At 43.2% G+C, this 19,024-nt stretch overlaps 1 protein-coding gene across 1 annotated transcript; it reads right to left on the bottom strand.

The window, feature by feature from the left end:
* Positions 1-3,723: 3,723 nt before the first annotated feature.
* efna1b (ephrin-A1b) lies at positions 3,724-13,370 on the bottom strand. Its single transcript, XM_085177110.1, has 4 exons — positions 13,081-13,370; positions 4,489-4,784; positions 4,209-4,397; positions 3,724-4,066 (listed from the first exon to the last, which is right to left on the bottom strand). The coding sequence occupies exons 1-4, from the start codon at positions 13,176-13,178 to the stop codon at positions 3,945-3,947; spliced, it is 705 nt and encodes a 234-aa protein (XP_085033236.1). The 5' UTR covers positions 13,179-13,370; the 3' UTR covers positions 3,724-3,944.
* Positions 13,371-19,024: the final 5,654 nt, after the last annotated feature.

The raw sequence follows: 19,024 nt of genomic DNA, 5'->3' as shown, positions 1-19,024 counted from the left end.
GCTGGATTTTATACTTTCAAAATGAGATAATTTCACTGTTTAAACTGAAAAATTAATTATGCACTCCACTGGGGTGCACCAGTGTTATTTGATTAATTTTATCTCATATGCATCATTTTTCAACTAGTCAGCGTGCTGGGTGTCATTTCATGGGTATTACATCCAAGAATTAAGATTCATATTTAAAAGTTGTGCATTAAAACTTTCACTTATTGTTCGTCTCTCGGGGTAAATTTTATACGAATCATCTAAAGTTTGCTCATTAACTTTTCTTTGACCCTTCTTGCCCAACCACCCCGCCTCGCCCACTCCCCCATCGTCACCTGACTGCTCCCTCCTGTGTACAGCTGTCAGAGCCGAGCTGCTTTGTCACTCTAGACATTTCAAAACTTGACCTTTCTCAGCAGTCTCTGGTGTATAATTGTCACCCTTCTTCTTTAGTTTTTAGTTTTTAGTTTTAGCTTTGCATCTGTTTGACATTTAGTCTTTTCACACATTTTTCTTTACTTGAAGGTCATTGCTATATTGATTTAGAAGAATTTTATTTTTCTGATTTATGGTTGATCTCTTTGTTATTAAATTGCAATCCCTTTTCTTTTTGTGACAGTGTTTTTTATCGGAGCTGCTCAGACTCCTTCGAGTGTTGTGCCAGTGAAGCTGTTTACGTGTCTGCCATCATTAAGTGAAAGTTAATGACCTTTTGTATGAATTAAAGCATAAAATAAGAGCTAAAGTTTTGGACAAGAAAGATGGTAAAATACACTCACTGGCCACTTTGGTAAAAATTGCCTCTTTTCTATTCAGAGCTGCAAAATTCGTCATGGCATAGATTCAACAAGATGCTGGAAATTTGCTCCACTTTGGCATGATAGCATCACACAATGCTCCATATTTGTTGGCAACACATACATTATGTGAATGCCCTGTTCCACCACATCCCAGAGGTCGTTTATTGGCTTAACTGTGGAGGCCATTTGAATGCAGTGAGCTCACTGTCATGAACAAGAAACCAGTGTTAGATCATTTCAGCTTTCTGACATGGTGCATTGTTCTGCTGGAAGCAGCCATCAGAAGATGGGTACACTGTGGTCCCAAAGGAATGGATGTGATCAGCAGTGATACTCTGGTAAGGTCTAGGGAGCCCAAAATGTGCCAAGAAATACCCCTCACATCATTACACCTCCACCAGCACCCTGGATCAGTGATACGAGGTGAGAGTAATCCATGCTTTCGTCTTGTTTATGCCACATTCTGACTCTACTATCCAAATTTTGTAGCAGAAATTGAGGCACATCAGCCCCGGCAATATTTTTCCAGTCTTTTGTCGTCCTATTCTGGTGAGAATGTGCAAAGTTTAGCCTCAGTTTCCTGTTCTTAGCTAACAGGAGTGGCACCCTGTGCAGTCTTCTGCTGCTGTAGCCCATCTGCTTCAAGACTTGATGTGTTGTGCAATCAGAGATGATCTTCTGCATATTGGGTGTAACAAGTGATTATTTGTGTTACTGTTGCCTTCCTGTCTGTCCATTCTTCTCTGACCTCTTGTGCTACTGTTCAATGGATTTTTTTGAATTTTTGGACCTTTGTCTGTGAACCTTATGTGTGAAAATCCCAGTAGATCAGCAGTTTGTGAAATACTCAGACCATCTGTTTGGCACCAGTAACCATGTCACATTCAAAGTCACTTAAATGATGTTTCTTCCTTATTCTGATGCTCAGTTTGAACTTTAGCATGTCACCTTGCCTAAATGTGTTAATGAGTAGTTGTACATGTAAATGTAATTAAGTGCCCAAATGATTTATATTTCAAAAACTTATTGTCATATGTAGTAAATCCCAATTTTAAATTTCAAGTATTGTAGTTTAGTAGAATTTTCATTGACTTTACTGCGATACTGAGATTTACTGCACTGGAATAAAACCTTAAAATGATGTTTCTACAGTTTTATGCCATGTTTGTAAAAGCTTGTCCTCAAACTAATCTGAAAGCTCACTTTTGGTTTATGGTATTTGCACAGCTAAAGGAACATTTTTTGTATTATAAAGCATACATTTACTTTTTCACATAATGCCTGACATAATGTTGAACCGAGACATCAAAGCGGTGGAGACTACCATATTTAATCCATCCCATCAGGCACAGTTGAATGATGTCCTGCTTTATCCTACTGTACACATTTGTGGGTGCAGCATTGCACAAGATACCTGAGACTCTGTGATCATCTGCATTGAATTTAAGCTATGACGTTATCACGGAAAAGCAAACAGCTCAGTTCTAATGTTCTGATTTTGAGTGTGTATGTTGTGCGGTTTTACAAGGAACGGTGAGTTTTGACAGTTTTCAGTCAGCTCTGAGGTTTGTTTTCTCCTCATTCCAACATACAGCTGTGTGGACGGATGTTCAGCTTTTCCTCAAAAGGCGATGTTCAGAGAAGAAAAAGAAAGGGCAAAAACAGGGCAAAAAAAAAAGAGTGAAAGAGTATGAGCAAGGAGGTGAGAGTGACACTTTCACACCCAGCTGTCAGTTCGCTTGTGGGCCTCCCTCTCTCTGGGTTCTTGGGTGTTTTTTTTGTCCCCCTCTTAGTCCATGTTTGGTTTTGAGTCTGAAATCTAAGCCCGGGTATGTTGTATCAGAGGAGATGAAAGCAGGAGAGGGCAGAGACGAGAGGCTGGGAAAGACATGGGGGTGGAAATGTGGAGATGGACAGAGGATAGATGGCTCTGCCAAAATATTGTGTCATCCATCCAAATCTCGATGATCTCAGCGGCTTATCAAGATCCAAAATAAGTTATGATAAAAAACAGACGGATCTTTTTCTTTTTGGATTACATCACATTTTTATTTCACTAAAGATTTTTCACATCTTAAAACAGTTTCATATAGTTTTCTGTATGTACAAATGTACATATAAACATTTACAAAATGACACAAGCAAAAAAAAAAAAAGACAAAAAAAAATGTATTCTGGGAGATACCTTTAGTTTGAGGTTTCAGGAAGTGCAAGTGGGACGACATCTGCAAACATCAGCCAGTGTACCATGATACAGTCGAAACAATAGAAATGAGTGAATAAGTGCTGAAGATGCTGAGTTTGTAATGTTTGCTTTGTTCAGTGGCTCTCAACATCAGCTCACAACAACGCATGAAATCGTGTAATTGACAGATGAGGACTTAACAAAAACATAAATATCACTGCATCTTTTTTTTTAAATATATGCATATCTTTAAGTTCTTGGAATACATTTTTAATCGTGGTTACATGAAAAGATTTCATCAGCATGAGCACCAATAGACATCACTAAAAGCCAGAAATTGGGGCGAGAACCACTGCTGCACTGTTAGAGCATTTGTTTTCTCAGGTTGCGTTACAACTGATAACATGTCAGATAACTTTAGAAATGTGGAGCATTATAACGAGGAGTTGAGTTCAACACAACATGACAAATATCCTACATTATCCTACATATTGTGGCAGCTGCCGACAACAATACACAATATCAATAGTTTCTCTACATGTAGAGGAAGAAAAAGAGAGTTCACTAATGAAACGCACAGCTGTACCAGTGCTATGAAAATGTGATGACATGTGACAGTGAGGATAATGTAATCTTGCTGCCGTCAATTTATAACAAAGCATTTGGATCGTTCTGTTTGCGACTTCGTTCATAATGAAAAAACAAAAATGTTCAGCTTAAATGGTCATAAGTGAGAATTTCAATCCTCAAAATAAAGTAAAAAAAAAAAAGTCTCTGAGGTCCTCTTTTTTTATTTTGGAGCGATCCACGCTCCACATTCACACACAAAAACCACATCAAGCGCACGCTGAACAACACACACTGTCCATGCTCGTATAAAAAAAGTCTGTATAAAAAGAATCTCTGATCATTCACGTCCCGATGACCAGCATCGGGTTAGTAATGTCTCTGTTGTGGAGCTTTCACTGCCTTTAGTGTAGCATCAGGGCTAATAAGACTGGGATCAGGGCAAAAAGAAGTGAACGAGAGATCAGCTGTGCCGCAGAGTTGCCGACACTCCTCTGGACATTTGGCTCCATCGCAGCAGGGTCATCTGAGAGAAGAGATGGGAAGGACCGTTAGGACAGAATTTCATCACTCAGGGATGGTAAACACACCCAGCTGAGCTGGTCTTAGTCACAGCACCGCTGTGATTATTTTCTATGTCTGGAATCTATTTTTTAAAGAATGCTCACCTGCTGGGAGACGGTTAGAGGGGTTGTGAACTCCTCCTGTAGCAAGGAAATTCACTTTTTCTCCTTCCAAGATTTTTTCTGTTTCACGTGCTTTGGATTTGTCATAGTGATTCTTTCCAGAGCCTTTATGTCCAACTACATCCACTCTCAGTCGCAGACAGTCTTTCCCATGGTGATGCATTGGCTTTGCTGACAAAGTGAGACAGAGGGAAAAGTTTAACACAAGGAACCTTCCTCTAACCACAGAAGACTGAGCAGAAATACCATTAAAGATACTTACAGATATAATAATAGCTCTCTCCCTGCCGGAACTCCTTTCCCAGGGTGAAGGGGGTGAAGCGTTGAAACTTCTCCGAGAATTTTTCGGGAGCATGAGGAGCGAAGGGCCGCGAGCACTCCCAGCGGAGCTGATCGAAGGAGTGAGGCTTGCACACCTCGTAGTCCTCTCTCTCCACCATGTACAGCACGTAACGCTCAGCTGCATGCGACGGCACCTCGTCGTGGGTGTAGTGAGGGCAGATGATGTCCAGATAGTCATTGATGCGCACTTCCACCGTATACTCATCCCACTGAAAGCTGCAGGGGAGACAGAAAGAGACACGAGGTTACTGACAAATGTCCTCACCCAGTTTTCCAAAATGAGTAACAGAGGCGGATCTCATCTGTTGTTTTCGACACACACCCAGCAGAGCAGATAATACGCTGGATGTGTTCTGGATATTGATGAGGACTAGTTAAACACAGACACGTGCGGCAACTGAAAAGAGTCTTAGAGACATGAATAACACAAATAAACAGACAGGTAAAGCTGGGTGATGCCGTGTGAGGATGTGTTTTTCTGTGTGCTTGTGCAAACCTGTCTGAGCAACAGAATTAGAAAGAGGCTGATCAGGCTGGACTTGTTCAATTTGTTTTGGGGCGAGAAAACACACCCAGAATCGTACACAGCCCATCCCGCCATCCCACACACTCGCACACTTTTCTCTCTCTCTCTTCCCTTTGAGTGAGATGCACTTGCTTGAAACTAAATTACAAATGACAGCTAAGCCCCAACAATCTTTTGGGGGTTTTTTTTCTTCCCACTTTCTCTTTCAGTCCACTTTCCTCTCAGTACAGCTCACTGAGTCTTTCTGTCAAGTGTTTTTAAGCTCTTCTCTGGTTTCTGTCTCATTAATTTCTTCACCTGAATGTTTGTCCATCTGTGGCGGAGCTCCTGCCGTGACTTTTCTTGCTAATTTGCTGCCTCTATCTCTATCTTCTTTTTCTCTGATTTCCTCAAAGACACAGAGAGACTAGGTGGGGAGCCAGACTATCTCACTCTTTTTCTTTCCCTTTTCATCTTTACCCTTCATTTAGTTTTATGGCTTCTTTTAAGCCTCCCCGGCTCCTTTTTGTGCTCACTTCCTATGCTTGTTTCGCCCCGGGTGTCCTAATGAAGTATGGAGAGGCGGTAGAAAAATAAGTATATTTCCTGTAAAGTCTCACTGCACATTAAGTTATAACAATGTTCACTGATGATATAGAAAAAAAAAAGCTTCACTGTAGTAAAACTCTTACTATTTGTTAAAAAATAAGCTATTAATCCATTAGGACCAGATTTATCCGCACAAAGGGGAAAGAGATTTTAATGAACTCCAACCTTTCAGTTTCATCATGCGTGCGACGTGCAGCTGGCCTGTGCACAAATCTTGCTATCAACCAGGAGGTGAAGAAAGACTGATATTTGCGCATTACTTCCATGACATCCTCAGGGATAAAAGCTCTAATCCACAAATTCAATCTGTGCTTAAATTGAGCAACTGCTTGTGGACGCTTGCGTCTCACATGTTGCGCGGAGTGAGAGTGACAAGAAAACAACCCCTGTTTATGTGCGTGTCCTGTCATCAAAGCGAGACGCGGTGCCTCTGAGACCCTCCCCCTTCTTTCCCTCCTGTTGTTGTGGCTCCCGTCAGGACACCCCTGACCAAGTCACAGACACCCTGGCTCCAAAATGAGGGCCTCTAACCCCTTCTTCCTGCTTCTGTGTGTGCGTAACTGTTTGTGTGCATTGTGTGCGTGTGTGTAAGGGTTAGTGCTGACCTACCTGTCAAAACACGCTTTGTTAGCTGAGCACAGCTCTATACTTGTTTTCCAGGGCTAATAAGCTGATCACTACCCTGAGCTTTCTCTCTGAAAAGGCCCTTTGTAAGTGTGCACACTTCTGTGCAGGTGTGTACACCTTTGTTTGTGTTTATCTGCGACTGTGTGTGTGTCTTGGGTCTACAAGGGCAAGTGCTTTACTGAAATGAAAAGACACATCTGTAGCGGCCTAATTAGCCGAATAAGCCGTGCCTCTCATGTTGCTCCTCTCTACTGTTTTCTTCAGTCAAACCAGTAATAACAGGGTTGGGTAAAACAAGACGTTTGGAGGTTTCTAGTGGTTCCCTCTGAAGTAACGAGTAGTTTTAAATTGTATAGGATACACCTTTTTCCCACAGTGTGTCCTTGATAGTGGTCTGGCCGACCTCCACGTGAAAACGGGCTTGTCAAAAGCCAACAAAACAGATAGATTTTGTTGCTAATTTCATTCACGGCTCATGCTTTTAAGAAAACTCTCCTTTTATTCTCCTCTTCACCTCCTCATTTCCCCTCCTCCTCGCCACCATTGGTCTGGCTAATTAAAAGCTGTTAGGGGTCTGGGGCCAATGTGTTCTCCTGAAAAGGAGGGGAGGAGGAATGAATGGGATGTAATTATACCCTTTCCCTCCCCAAAGACAGAATGCCTGAAGGCTACAGGGCCCCTTCAACCCCTTCTACCTTAACCCCTATGGAGCTTTCACTACCCTGGCTGCTGTTTACGTGTCTAATGTGTGTCCCGGTGGCTGATTTTGGTGGTTTAATAAAACCTTCTCACACTTCTGTATTATTTTAATTTCAATTAATGTTTTTTTTCTTTAAATCTCCACCTATTCATGCCCACTGAATTTGCTCCGTCTTCAACTCCACCACCCTCTTTACGTCTTCATTCATCAAAGCTCTGCACTCTAGCATCTCCCCACGTCTACACTAGCCTCTGACTGGCAGTTCTCGGGAGAGTGAGAGTCGCGTTAATGTGATAACTATGTCCTCTATGAGACGGAGAGCCAGGTGTGTGAGCTGTCGCAAACCTACTTTCCACATTGCATCTTCTTCTTCCCGCCTATTGCTTTGTGTGTCTGTGTTTTCAAGGGAGAGGGATTCTCTGAAGACCCCTTATCCAGGGCGTCTCATGCCCCGGGCTTATGAGCACATCTGTTTATCAAGGTCTGTTGGAGCCTCTTGTGTGTGTGTGTGTGTTTGTGTGTGTGCGTTTTCTTGCATGAGACTGAGGTATGGGTAAACAGCAAAGGTTGAAGGTGGCTCTAGTCTTCCTTTTCTGCAGGTCATTCCTCAATACAAAGCTACTCTGATTGCGGTGCATGTGTCGTGAAGGTACAAAACAGAATAGTTATTACTGCTCCTTACTGCAGGTGACTTTTGCAACACTTCTAGTCACTAAAGCTTTGAAGTTTTGCAATTGTCTTTGCTCTGCTCCCCCCCCCCCCCCCCCCTTCCTGTCTCCCTTCTACAGCCCTTCCCACCATTTGTCCCCCTGAGCTCGCTCTGGGCTCGCTCAAACTACTGACACAAGGAGTCTGTCTTTCACTGTCCGTCTGGGGAAAGTCGCAAACTGGCAGCCAGGTCAAAAGGTTACAGTTCAGGGTCGCCACTTCTCACCCGCACTAGCATCCGAGTCAGCACCGAAGATATATGTTTCACACACACAAAAACAGAGTCAGCACGTCTGAAACATCAAACACACGCACCACTCCCCCCTCTTCTTCCATTTGCTCCTCAGGTAATCAGTAGTAAGTGTACACACACACACAGGAATGTCACAGCAGAGGGGGCGAGGGGGGTGGGGGCTGCAGTTCGGATAGTTTACAGTGTTCTCACAAGGCGCGCTCATCAAATTTCCAGCCCCACTCTTACACACTTTTACTTTGAGGTGTACACTTAATACCCGTTTAATTTGCTGTGGTATGACAGATTCACACCTCCTTTCACACGGGCGTGAAGAGCTGTCAGTGGTTCTAATGGGTTTAGCTGCTCACTAGTGGGCTGCTCCATTAGAGCCAATCTAATATAAAATGAAAAGTCTTCCTATATTACTTCAGCTTCCTGTGTAATCTACTCCCTTCTTTCTATATCTCATTGTATTACAATAAAAACAAAAACCACGGGGGATTTCTTTCCCCACTATGTGCAAATGCAACCTGATGTCGATAAAATGATTACATTTTAAGCAGTTTCAAGAAATGTGTGTTCATATATGAAGCAATCCCTTTGCAGGATGAGAGCCTTTAAAACTGTCAACAATGGCCTTTCTCACTTATTCACTTCTAAACTTCTTGCCTCCCTTCATCCATCACTGTCTGGCCTCTCCTCCCTCCGTCTGCCTCTCTTTTATTCTTGCAAATTTAGCTCCCACCCCCCACTCTCCATCTTCTATTTGTCCTGTCTCTTAATGCTGACATAATATACCAGAGCTCTTCATCCAAGCTAATTTCTCAACACAAATCCCTTTCACCCTTCTCTCACCCTGCGCCCAGGCCTCTATCCCGCCTCCTTTTTCTCTTTTCACCGGTCCCCTCCTTTTTGGTAGCCTTCTATTCTGTCTGTGATGAATAGAAAGAGGCCAAATGGTATCATGCTTGGTTTAATATGCTGGAGGTCACGTAGAGTTAATCTGTTGGCCCGTTTAGCTGAGGGAGAGAGGGCACAAGTTCACTAACTTCTAAGAATTTACATCAAATATTTAACTTTTTTTAATTTAAAAAAAATGAAATAAGTTTTAACTGATGCAAAATAAACCATCTGCCAGAACATGAGCTGAAGTATATCTGCTGGTGAGTCAGCCTTAGGGGGGGGGGGCGCTAGTGAGCTTCAAGTGAGCAGCACTGGTCACGGTATGTCTGAAATTCTATGAATGAGCAGTGTACACATACGCGTGCTTGCCCATGCTTAGGACGATAACACCGGGCGAAAACAGGCCTCTAATGTTAGCAGAACGGGAGCTGATAGGTGCTTCGTTCTCCTCTGATGGAAAACTACTGGGGCAAAAACAGAGGAAGGTCTGTGAGGATGAGGGGGGACTGGTAGAGAAAGGGGAGGGGGGAAGGAAATCTGGACTACAGATAAGGAGCAGAGAGGAAGAGCAGAGAGTAAAACAGATGAGTCTGCAGACGTGATGCAAAAAAAAAAAAAAAAAGCCCAAAAACAAACCTAAAAAACAATATATACTGTTGCTGTAAACTATGGTAACTAAATCACCCCAGGTGCTTCGGTGCTATCATGTGTGAAGATATGCGAGAACATTTATAAGCACATTAGGTAAGAGGACAGTTATATCAGCAGGGAATAGGCACAAAGCCTCCTGATAATGAGGGGGCAAGAATCATGTAAAGCTAAACTGAGATATTGCTGGAAATTGATTGTTCTGATGGATCCCATCTGGGAGATTATTGTGGGAATGATGCAATGTGACAAATAAAGGTTTTAAGTAATTTACATACATTCTAACAATTACCCACTAATCCACACACACACACACACACACACACACACACACACACACACACACACACACACACACACACACACACACACAGAAAAACAGAGAAACGTTACATCACAGGATCCCAGGGGCATATACATAGAATGAATATTCCAGGATGATGGTTTTGTGTCGGGTGTTCTGGGTCAGATGGTCAGATTACAAGCTGTCTGTACTCGATGTTAGTGTGTGTGTGTTCCCATTCTGGTGAGATTACAGTCCAACAACCAGACACGACAGAGAGCGAAAGAGAGGGAGAAGGGTGATGAGAGGAGGGGGGGCGAAGTGTGTAATAGTTGGGATTTAAAAGGAGGTGGGAGTACATTGACCCCGTTCACCTAAAACTGCAGGCAACGTGTACATGTACGGGCAGGCCTGGCTGCATCAATAACAGTGAAGGCAGGCTGAGCCAGACACAGGCTGAGATAAACAGAATATTACATTACACCAAACTCCTGATAAAGATATTTGCACAGATAGCAGAGGCATGGGACACAAACCCAGGCCACTGGAGATGGATGAAGGCAGCCAAACAACTCAGATATGAAAGATTAAAAGGATGCAGCGGAGTAGTGTGTCGGTATCGTCCATATTTGGATTTAAAAACGAGGCGATCTCCAATGTGCTTGAATCAGTAAGTAGAGAGAAAAGGAGGGCTTGAGGCTAGCGGCCAATCTGGGAGAAGACCCAACTGTTAAAAGAGAGGAGTAGGAGTGGAAAGATGGAGAAGAGGAACAGACAGGTACAAGGCAGAGAAACACACTCACACACACACAGACACACACACACTCATGCACAGCTGACAGAGTTGAGTATAGTAACAGCGGGGTGGAATGCTGGCTGCGGCTAATATTAACAGCGAAGTCGTCCCCCTTATGCCCCCCAGTGTGTGGAAGTGCGAGTCACACATTTATCACGTCTCGATAAGGCTGCTTACGGTAACCAGTCACTCCCTGTTTTGCTCTGACGCCGAGACACGTGAACTCCGAAGACTCAGAAACAATCCGTGAACTGTCAGTTCACAACAAAAATATAATTGCTTCCTGTTAAAAGCCAGGAAGTTAAATCTCTCCCTCTATCTCACACACACACACACTAATAAAGCTGACACAGGTAGAGACAAGTAGCGTAAAAACAAGACCAGACCAGACTGTGAAAAACATGCCTCGCCACCTGTCGTGTAAGAAAACGATACACAAACAAAAACACTGGATCAAGTCCCTAAAAAGATTTGAAGTGAAGGATTAAGCAATAATCATTAGGTCACGCTTACACATGAGTACACATACAGATTGTATTAAGAGGCAAACACGCACACCTAAGGTGTTACCGGTTTCTTCGTATCTCTATATGAGTGGGCAGGCTACTGCCATCTGGTCACTGTCCTCCACCTAAGACAGATCACTGCTGCTCACAATCCTACCAAGAATCAATTAGCATCAATTATCCACGGCCCACTTCCACCAAAGGTCGCTGATGGGTCTACTTAATCCTCTGAACAGGTGACTGATAGATCACTGGGGACAGTAGTAGGCAGGTGGGCTTTTAGTCGGGCAGGAAATCACAGGACTGTGAGACGATGGAAGAGCGAAGAGAAGGAGGAGGAGTGAGAGTGAATTGGGGGATGGTGATGTAGAGCCGAGGGGTGATGGACTGAGGGGCTAATAGAAATCAGACTGTAAAATATGAGAAAAATAAAAAATAAGTGGAATGGGGGTTTAGTTCCACTCCCTGTGAAAATGTGTTTTAGAGACAGACAATAAGCAAGCGAAAGTGTGCCAGAGTAGAAGCAGAATATATCCACAAGTGTCTTTGATCCATTAACTGTTCTATGAAGCTTATCTCTGCCCGTTTGTCTGTCTTTGTGAGAGTCTATGTTTAGCCATGTGGCACATTTGGGATTAGTGTTATATTGTGATTTTTCTTCTAGTTATGCAACTCCCTTTCTGGAGCAAAAATAGTGCAGAGTTGGATTTAAAAAAGCAGACATAAGATCTGACTTTGTATTAGACCACCCTAATCTCTCTTGCTCTCTCTCTCTGTGCCTCCTTTCCCCCTCCAGCCTTTCTTATTTGAAGTAAGCCTCCGAGATCCAGTTTCTGTCCTTTATGTGGAACTGACTGGGAGACTCTGGTTACAATTTTCTTCTGTGAAGTTACCTTTACCTCCTGTCCCACCTGAACCAGACTCCCTCCCTGGTTTGTAGTGACTCAGGTGTATAACTCAGGTGGGTCAAACCTGGTCTGTTGACTCACCCACGGACTAACTTATGACACAAACACTCCTCGTGACGACAGGACTTTTCCATTAGACTTCTTATCCAATTATCGGGACAATTGTTTTCCATGCTGCAGGGCTCTTTTTAGCCCCGTGTCTATTAACAATGTTAAAGGGCAATTAGAAATGTAAGCTAATCAGACTAAAAAGCCATAATGGCTTTTGCCCTTGTTTCTTCTCTGTGGTGGATCTTAATCGACCTATCTCGGCAGCAGAACCTCGCAGAGCGTCCTTCTGTTTCAGCTCGGTTTTAAAATAATACCGTCTTTCAAACGTCGGGATCACCCGCTCCACGCTAAAAGCTCAATAAATCGCGCTGCGATATGTCAGGCCCGATCGATCCCGCTGAGTGGTCGGATAGCATTACATTTCTGACCTCAAAACAAACTAATCAGCAATATGCGCCCCTCTCTGTGTGACTCACTATCTCTCCTCTCCAATGAAAAACCTCTTTAAATTGCCTGATGCCGTATCTTTGTAAATATATTAGGGAATTAACTCGTTTTTATTGCTTAATAGAGTCATCTTTCCATGACACGCACAGTGCACACAGGTGCAAACCCTGCAGACAGCACTGGCCAAGTTCATACTCGTCGGTCTATTTTTTACTATTAGAGTATGTCTGTGTCTATGTGTTGCGGTTAAATATAGTGACGAATCTGTCCAGGCACTTGCTCACAGTCTTCTGCTTTTACATCCATCTGCTGCTGGGTGCTGTAGCACTCTAAAGCCACCGTTATAAAGTCACAGAGATCTTTAATTGACATATGAAGAAAGCTTGGCAAGTCCGCGGATGCGAGTATGTAGGATAAGACTTTACATGTGTCAAACTTAAGAAAGTAGGATGTTACCGTCATTCCCCTCTGGACAAACTGGGAAACACCAGACAGTATGATTGACCCAGTACACCACTCACTTGGCTTCCCATACTGCACTGAACATCCCCTATAACACTACACCAAAACACAGATCAGCACTTACTTTGCGTTCGAGCTGTTCCAGTAGACGCTGTGTCTTTCCGCGGAGGCAAACCAAGAACCGATGGTCAGCACCAAACACAGCAGACACACCACATCCATAGCTTCTCTTCTCCGAAAGGAACAATGAACACCTTTAAAGCGGTAACTGACGTTTAAAGGACTTCACTTATGGAAGATGTTAATGCGCGTAAATGCGCGCACGGAAACCAACTGAAGATTTTACGCGCTGTGTGTAGTAAGTAGTGCAAAGTAACGCTTCTCACTACACGCTGTCTTGGCTGTATCACAGGAGCGCAACTCTATTTTGTATTGCAGAAGCTCCACCCCGTCGTGGTGTCACCAGTGAAGTCCCCGCCCCACTGGAGACGCGCCCTCCAGCTGCTCACGAAAACAACAGCCCGGCCCTGCTCGTAGTAAACTGATAACTTTATAGAAACGAAAGTAAATATAAAAATTGTTTTTGCTTTGTTTAAGAAAATATGGTAGAAAACGCTACAGTACGGTGTTTGAAGTATTGGCAGATCATAATTACCTCTACATTATCATGTAAGCAATACTTTATCTTAGCACTCGTTTTAATTTGTTTTAAGTATTTTGTTTTAAAAAACACATGGATTTGGATTAACGCGTGATCATGCTTAAACTAAACATTTGTCCTGTATATGAAACAGTAATCTGAGAAATAACTAGTAACCAGCTCTACAGAAACTTTAGTGGTAAAAGCGGACAAAATTTCCTTCTTACAAGTAGTTGTAGAAATAATCATTTAAAGTACTACTAGATCACAAGTACTATACTTTTTTATTTCCTATAACTAAAAATGAATCCAAGACTTGAAGGAGATTCATACAGATTTCAGTAAGTGTTGTTTTGTTTTTTAAAGTTGTTGTTCTTTTGTAACACTGCTATGTGTCACTCTTAGGCAGTGTTGCTTCTCTTTGTGACGTCTGTAGTTGCTGGTTTGTTATTATGCACTGTAAACCAGCTTGTTCACTGAGCTGTAAGTAATACAGATGCACAAAGGTTGCTTCAACACAAAAGAACTAAATATTGTGTATTAAACATCATTTGGATCTGATTGTTTTACTACTTGTCCTTTGATCGCTTGAGAATGTTCTGCAGAAAGATGCACGGGGTCTTTAAGGGTATTGCTGTCTAGGCATGTTTTGTCAGATAGTAAAGAATTACTACAATCTTATCAGTAAGTCTAATCTTGTGGTGTCTGCTTATAGCTGTGGTCCTAGACAGGTAACTTTAGAAAACAAACTCACAGATGGAATGGATAAAGTCCAGATCGTGGGGTGTCGACGGGATTGTGGCCTCAGCAGGAGAGGGCTTCCCTCGAGCAGGCATGGAGCGCAGCCTGGGTTAGCTGCTTCAGAGGCCCAAGACTTCAGGGAAAAGGCAGGAGGCAGTACGTGTGTGTGTGTGTGTGTGTGTGTGTGTGTGTGTGTGTGTGTGTGTGTGTGTGTGTGTGTGTGTGTGTGTGTGTGTGTTTTATATGCCTGACTGTCCCTAGGCTTAGCTGGGCAGGCATACACACGTCCTGGATCACAAACACAGACACAAACTGTATATCCTGCAGGCGGTGGGGGTTAATCATAGCTCAGGGTGCTTTTCCATAATGCCTCCCCCCAAAATAAGGGTAAAGTAAAGTAAGACGATGAAGAATTGAAAAAGAAAACTGGGACAAGAGGTCAGTTTAAACAAAAATCAACCCTTTTGGTAATTTGTTCTAATGCAAACCCAGACATTTCTGCAGTCTTTTGTGTATATTTTTCTTCTGTGGGATGATAAATATTGCTCCAGCTCCATAAATGTCTATGATCTATCAGACTACCAACAACAGGACTCTCCAGTTCTCTCTCATACACAGCACCAGGAGTGACTGTTGAACTGTCCTTCACTGCCAGCACACTTCCAGCACTCATGCTCGGTGTCTCCCGATGATCTGTTCATCTAACACACAACCAAGCTCGCAATAAAACAGAAACCCACATTCAGAATTTCACAATCCCCACATGCACTTACTTTGTGCTGCTGCAGCCAACAGTCAGATGGCTGGGATCTCCCAGCGTGCACGTGCATCATATATACATGTGTACAAGCACACACAAAGATGTAAGCATTCTCTACGGCCGGTTTGACAGTGTTATTGCCACTAGAAACGATACATGATTCTCAGAGTGAGACTTAATCCTCCCATAGTGCGCCCGCACGCACAAACAGACACACACATACACACACACACAGAAAGGGAATACCAGGGATCCTGTGAATGACAGAAAGGCAGAGAATAAAAAGATGTCTGAAAAAGAGAGAAAAAAGCAGCTCACTGAAAAAGTGTTTCAGAAGATGGAAAATTTGACAGTTCTAAAAGTGGATTAAAGGAAGTTGGGGAAGACCTGACAGCCATACAAGCCTTTCAGGGAGCATAAACCATCTTGTTTATATTCCAAGGACTTGTCTCCAGGCCTCAAAGTATCTGTCACATGTTGTTCAGCACGCTATGGAAATCCTACAATTGCATAACCTGTTTAATTAAGACAGGAAGCTAGTGGCGCTACCTGTACCTGGCAATGCCTGTTTTTTCAGTTTCGCTCTCTTTCAACCACATCAAAAATGTGATCATCATTTTTACGGAAGATAAACACACAACAGAGTGCTGTGTAAAGGAACAAATCTATAAAACCAAAACATATGGTGTCAGGGCTACAAGAGAAGTTTCGGTCCAGACAGAATAAATGTTTTGATTGGAGGAGTGAAGAATATGTGGGAGGCAGCTATTTTTTTAAAAAGGAAAAAAAATCTGATTTCTATCAGTCTATTAAAATTTCAGTCTTGCTTCTTTCTTCTACTCCTTCCTCTCTGCTCTCATCCTGTCAGCCCCCAGGTGGGGATCAGAGCTGGCCAGGGATCTGTGTTTAAAGATTTGAAGAGGTTTCTTTAGAGACACACACATATACACACAAATGTGAAGAAGGGGTGTTTAACAGGGAGGCAAGGATAAATTGGAATGAGGTGGAGTGAAACTTTGAAAGAACAACAAAGAGGTGTTACAGTTTAAAAGAGGCATGGAAACACTGGGCGTGAGCCGCACTGAAGTGCAACAAAAACCAAAACGGGGATGGTGAAGACCAATCTTAGCAGCTGTTGTTTAATAGAGTATTCACACATCTGTCAAAACACAATCGCACAGGTTTTTATTGTGGAGTTTAAAGATGTGTAGGAGTTCTCTGATCCCTGGTTTTATCTCTCTCGTTGGTGCATTAGCAGAAGCGAGATGTTATCCTTTTGATCACATGTCCGTCGTCTTTTTTGTCCCGATGTTATCACACCATCGCTCGTCTGCCCTCGAGCCTCTGCTGCTAGTGTACCATTAATGTTGCTTAACCTTCCTCACAAAAAAGAGCCTTAGCTAGCAATGGAAAAAAGGTCACATGGAAGATTAACATTATGCTATAATAAAGGGGTATAAAGGGGCTTAAAGGAGCTAAATCAGTGGAATTTGTGTATTGACTCTAGTTGATCACAGATTGTATTTCAAAGAGCTGCCTTTTGTTCACCCAACCTCTATCATTACCGTTAGCTTAGGCTTGTTAACACTTGCCATTGTTTCATCTACACATGGACAGCTTGTCACCCTGCTGCCCTCTGTCCCTTTATCCCCGGCCTCCTGCGGACCCTTGGCCCTCTGGTTCATAGCGGCACACTTCGACAAGCTGCTCCTTCTCTGGCACCACAAAGGCACGTCTCCTGGCGCTCATTCAAACCCATTCATCTGCATACAGGTGGTCCTCTATTCACCCACTGAGAAGCACGCTTCTGCTTTGCAGATCTCCATGTGTCTAGATTTAGCCCCGGAGCGGGGGGGGGGGGGGGTGTGTGTGTGTGTGTGTGTGTGTGTGTGTGTACTAATTCTTGTGGTATCACACACCGAGACATTAGCAGCAGAAACAACTCGGATTTGCAACACGTTTCTGCCCGGGCCACTCTGGAAAACAGCCATGGAGGCTGAGCTGTTTCAAACGTGCTGCACATAAGCTGACAGGGTATCAAAACAAGCCATGGACACACACACACTGAAACAATGTTATATGTGTGTTTCTGTGTGTCAGTAGGGGGTAAATGAGCCTCCTCCCTCCCTCCTGGACTAACACTGTCTCACTATTCAGACCACAGGAATCATTAACTTGCCCAGTCAACAGGCACACTTCCCTCGTTCGCTCTCTCACTGCCCCTCTGTCCTCCTTTCTGTCTCCCAGGGACTCTCGCACACATGCCCACGCACACACAAACACAGCAGCACACAAAAGCACAAATAAGCCCCAGTGAAATATTTAACCACGCTACTCAGCTCACATTGCCTCTGCCATCATTTGTTATACTGTATCTCCTTGTCTGTCTCGCTGCTCTCGGCTCATCTGTTGTCTCTGCTGTCTTTCCTTCCTTTCCTTTCTTCTTTTCATCTGTTCAGTTATTTCCACGGAGCCCTCATCAGCCCCTGGCCAGAACGTACCGAGTGCAACTCTGCTTGATACTTTGCCTTTCTCTTGTCTTTCACACTGTGTGGCTTTTAAACATCACCCTTTTCCCTTCCCATCTTTTATGCACTTTTCTCTCTTTTTCACAGTTCTTTCTCCCCGCCTGTCTTGATGTTGTCCAGTTTTCTTCATGCTCGTTGCCTCCTTGAATAATTTTCTTTTCCTATCTCATTGTGTGTGTGTGTGTGTGTGTTTGTGTGTGTGCTTTTTTTTTCCAATTTCAACTACCTTAAGCAGTGCATTGGTTTGGAGCAAATCTATTATCCTCATTCATCCTCCCACCCTCTGTCCTCTTTATCTCTCTGTGTCCCTTTCTGTCTGTTTCTGTATCTTTTCCTCTCTCTTCTTCTCGCTTGCTTCTGGCCCCAGCCCTGTATTCATTAACATAGTGTTAATGATCCCAGATGGACTGACATGTACTCTATGGTGGCGAAGTGTGAATGGCTTCTTCCAGGGTGTGTGTGGGTGGTTGTGTGCCGGTGTGTGTATGTTTGTGTGGGCATGTACGGCTGTTGGGTACACATGTGCATAATTGTGTGTACATACGTGCATGCCCGTGTCTACGTACATGTGTGCATGTGTGGGCACATGTGCTCGTATCAGGAATTTTTTCTTCTGGCGGTAGATTGCTCTGTTGTTGATGATAAGCATCTTTCATGCCCTGCTTTTAGAAAGAAAACAATGAAGCTGATCACACCACAGCCAAGCACGTTCACAGGGAATTTATTCTGCATTTCAGTATCAAGTGAGTGCAAACGGTTGGGGATAGTAACAGTTCTGTACTTCACCGAGGTATTAAAGTCCTTTTTTTTTTACATTTTTGGGACAAACTTGAATAGGCCTTGAAAAAAAAGTCTCAATGCTAAATTGCTTTGATGGATGTCAGTGGCACTGCATGCAAGTCACACATTTAAGTTTCACATTTGTGGAAACAAAACTAGACTTTACCAGTGCTTCTACAAAGCTACACATCCAGCAGCTTATTGTTTCTTAGATTGCCCCATTAGCTTGTCTGCAAATTCTTCATGAGATTTCAAAAACCTATGTCCAACAGATTTTTGTGATTTTGTATACAGTCCAATTCGCAACAAGTCGCCTAAAGGCACTTTGCATTGTAAGGTAAAGGCCATAAAATATTAGAAAGAAAGAAGTCAATAATACAGCGGTGAAAACAGGTGAGTGAGGAAGAAACACTCTGTGCATCATGGGAAGCCCCCCAGCAGCTTAGGCCTATTGCAGCAGAACTGAGGGTTGGTTCAGGGTTGCCCGATCAAGCCATAATTATAATCAGTCAATCAATTATCAAAAATCAAAGTTTCAAGCCCAACCATAAAAGTAGAAGGAGTGTCTGTCTCCCAAATGCACTGGGATCTGCGAACTGCTTTCTCAGAAGAGACTTTG

Source organism: Neolamprologus multifasciatus, chromosome 11, assembly GCF_963576455.1.
Source record: "Neolamprologus multifasciatus chromosome 11, fNeoMul1.2, whole genome shotgun sequence".
Lineage (NCBI taxonomy): Eukaryota > Metazoa > Chordata > Actinopteri > Cichliformes > Cichlidae > Neolamprologus > Neolamprologus multifasciatus.
The sequence above is the reverse complement of the archived record's forward strand: the minus strand, read 5'-3'. Positions and strand labels throughout refer to the sequence as shown.

What these genes read in the sequence shown, in the direction of transcription:
- efna1b (XM_085177110.1), bottom strand. Translation starts at nt 13,178, where the DNA reads ATGGATGTGGTGTGTCTGCTGTGTTTGGTGCTGACCATCGGTTCTTGG. An exon ending in TGGAACAGCTCGAACGCAAA is followed by an intron (nt 4,785 to 13,080) that starts GTAAGTGCTGAT and finishes TCTCCCCTGCAG; the next exon opens with CTTTCAGTGGGATGAGTATA. An exon ending in CTCTAACCGTCTCCCAGCAG is followed by an intron (nt 4,067 to 4,208) that starts GTGAGCATTCTT and finishes CTCTTCTCTCAG; the next exon opens with ATGACCCTGCTGCGATGGAG.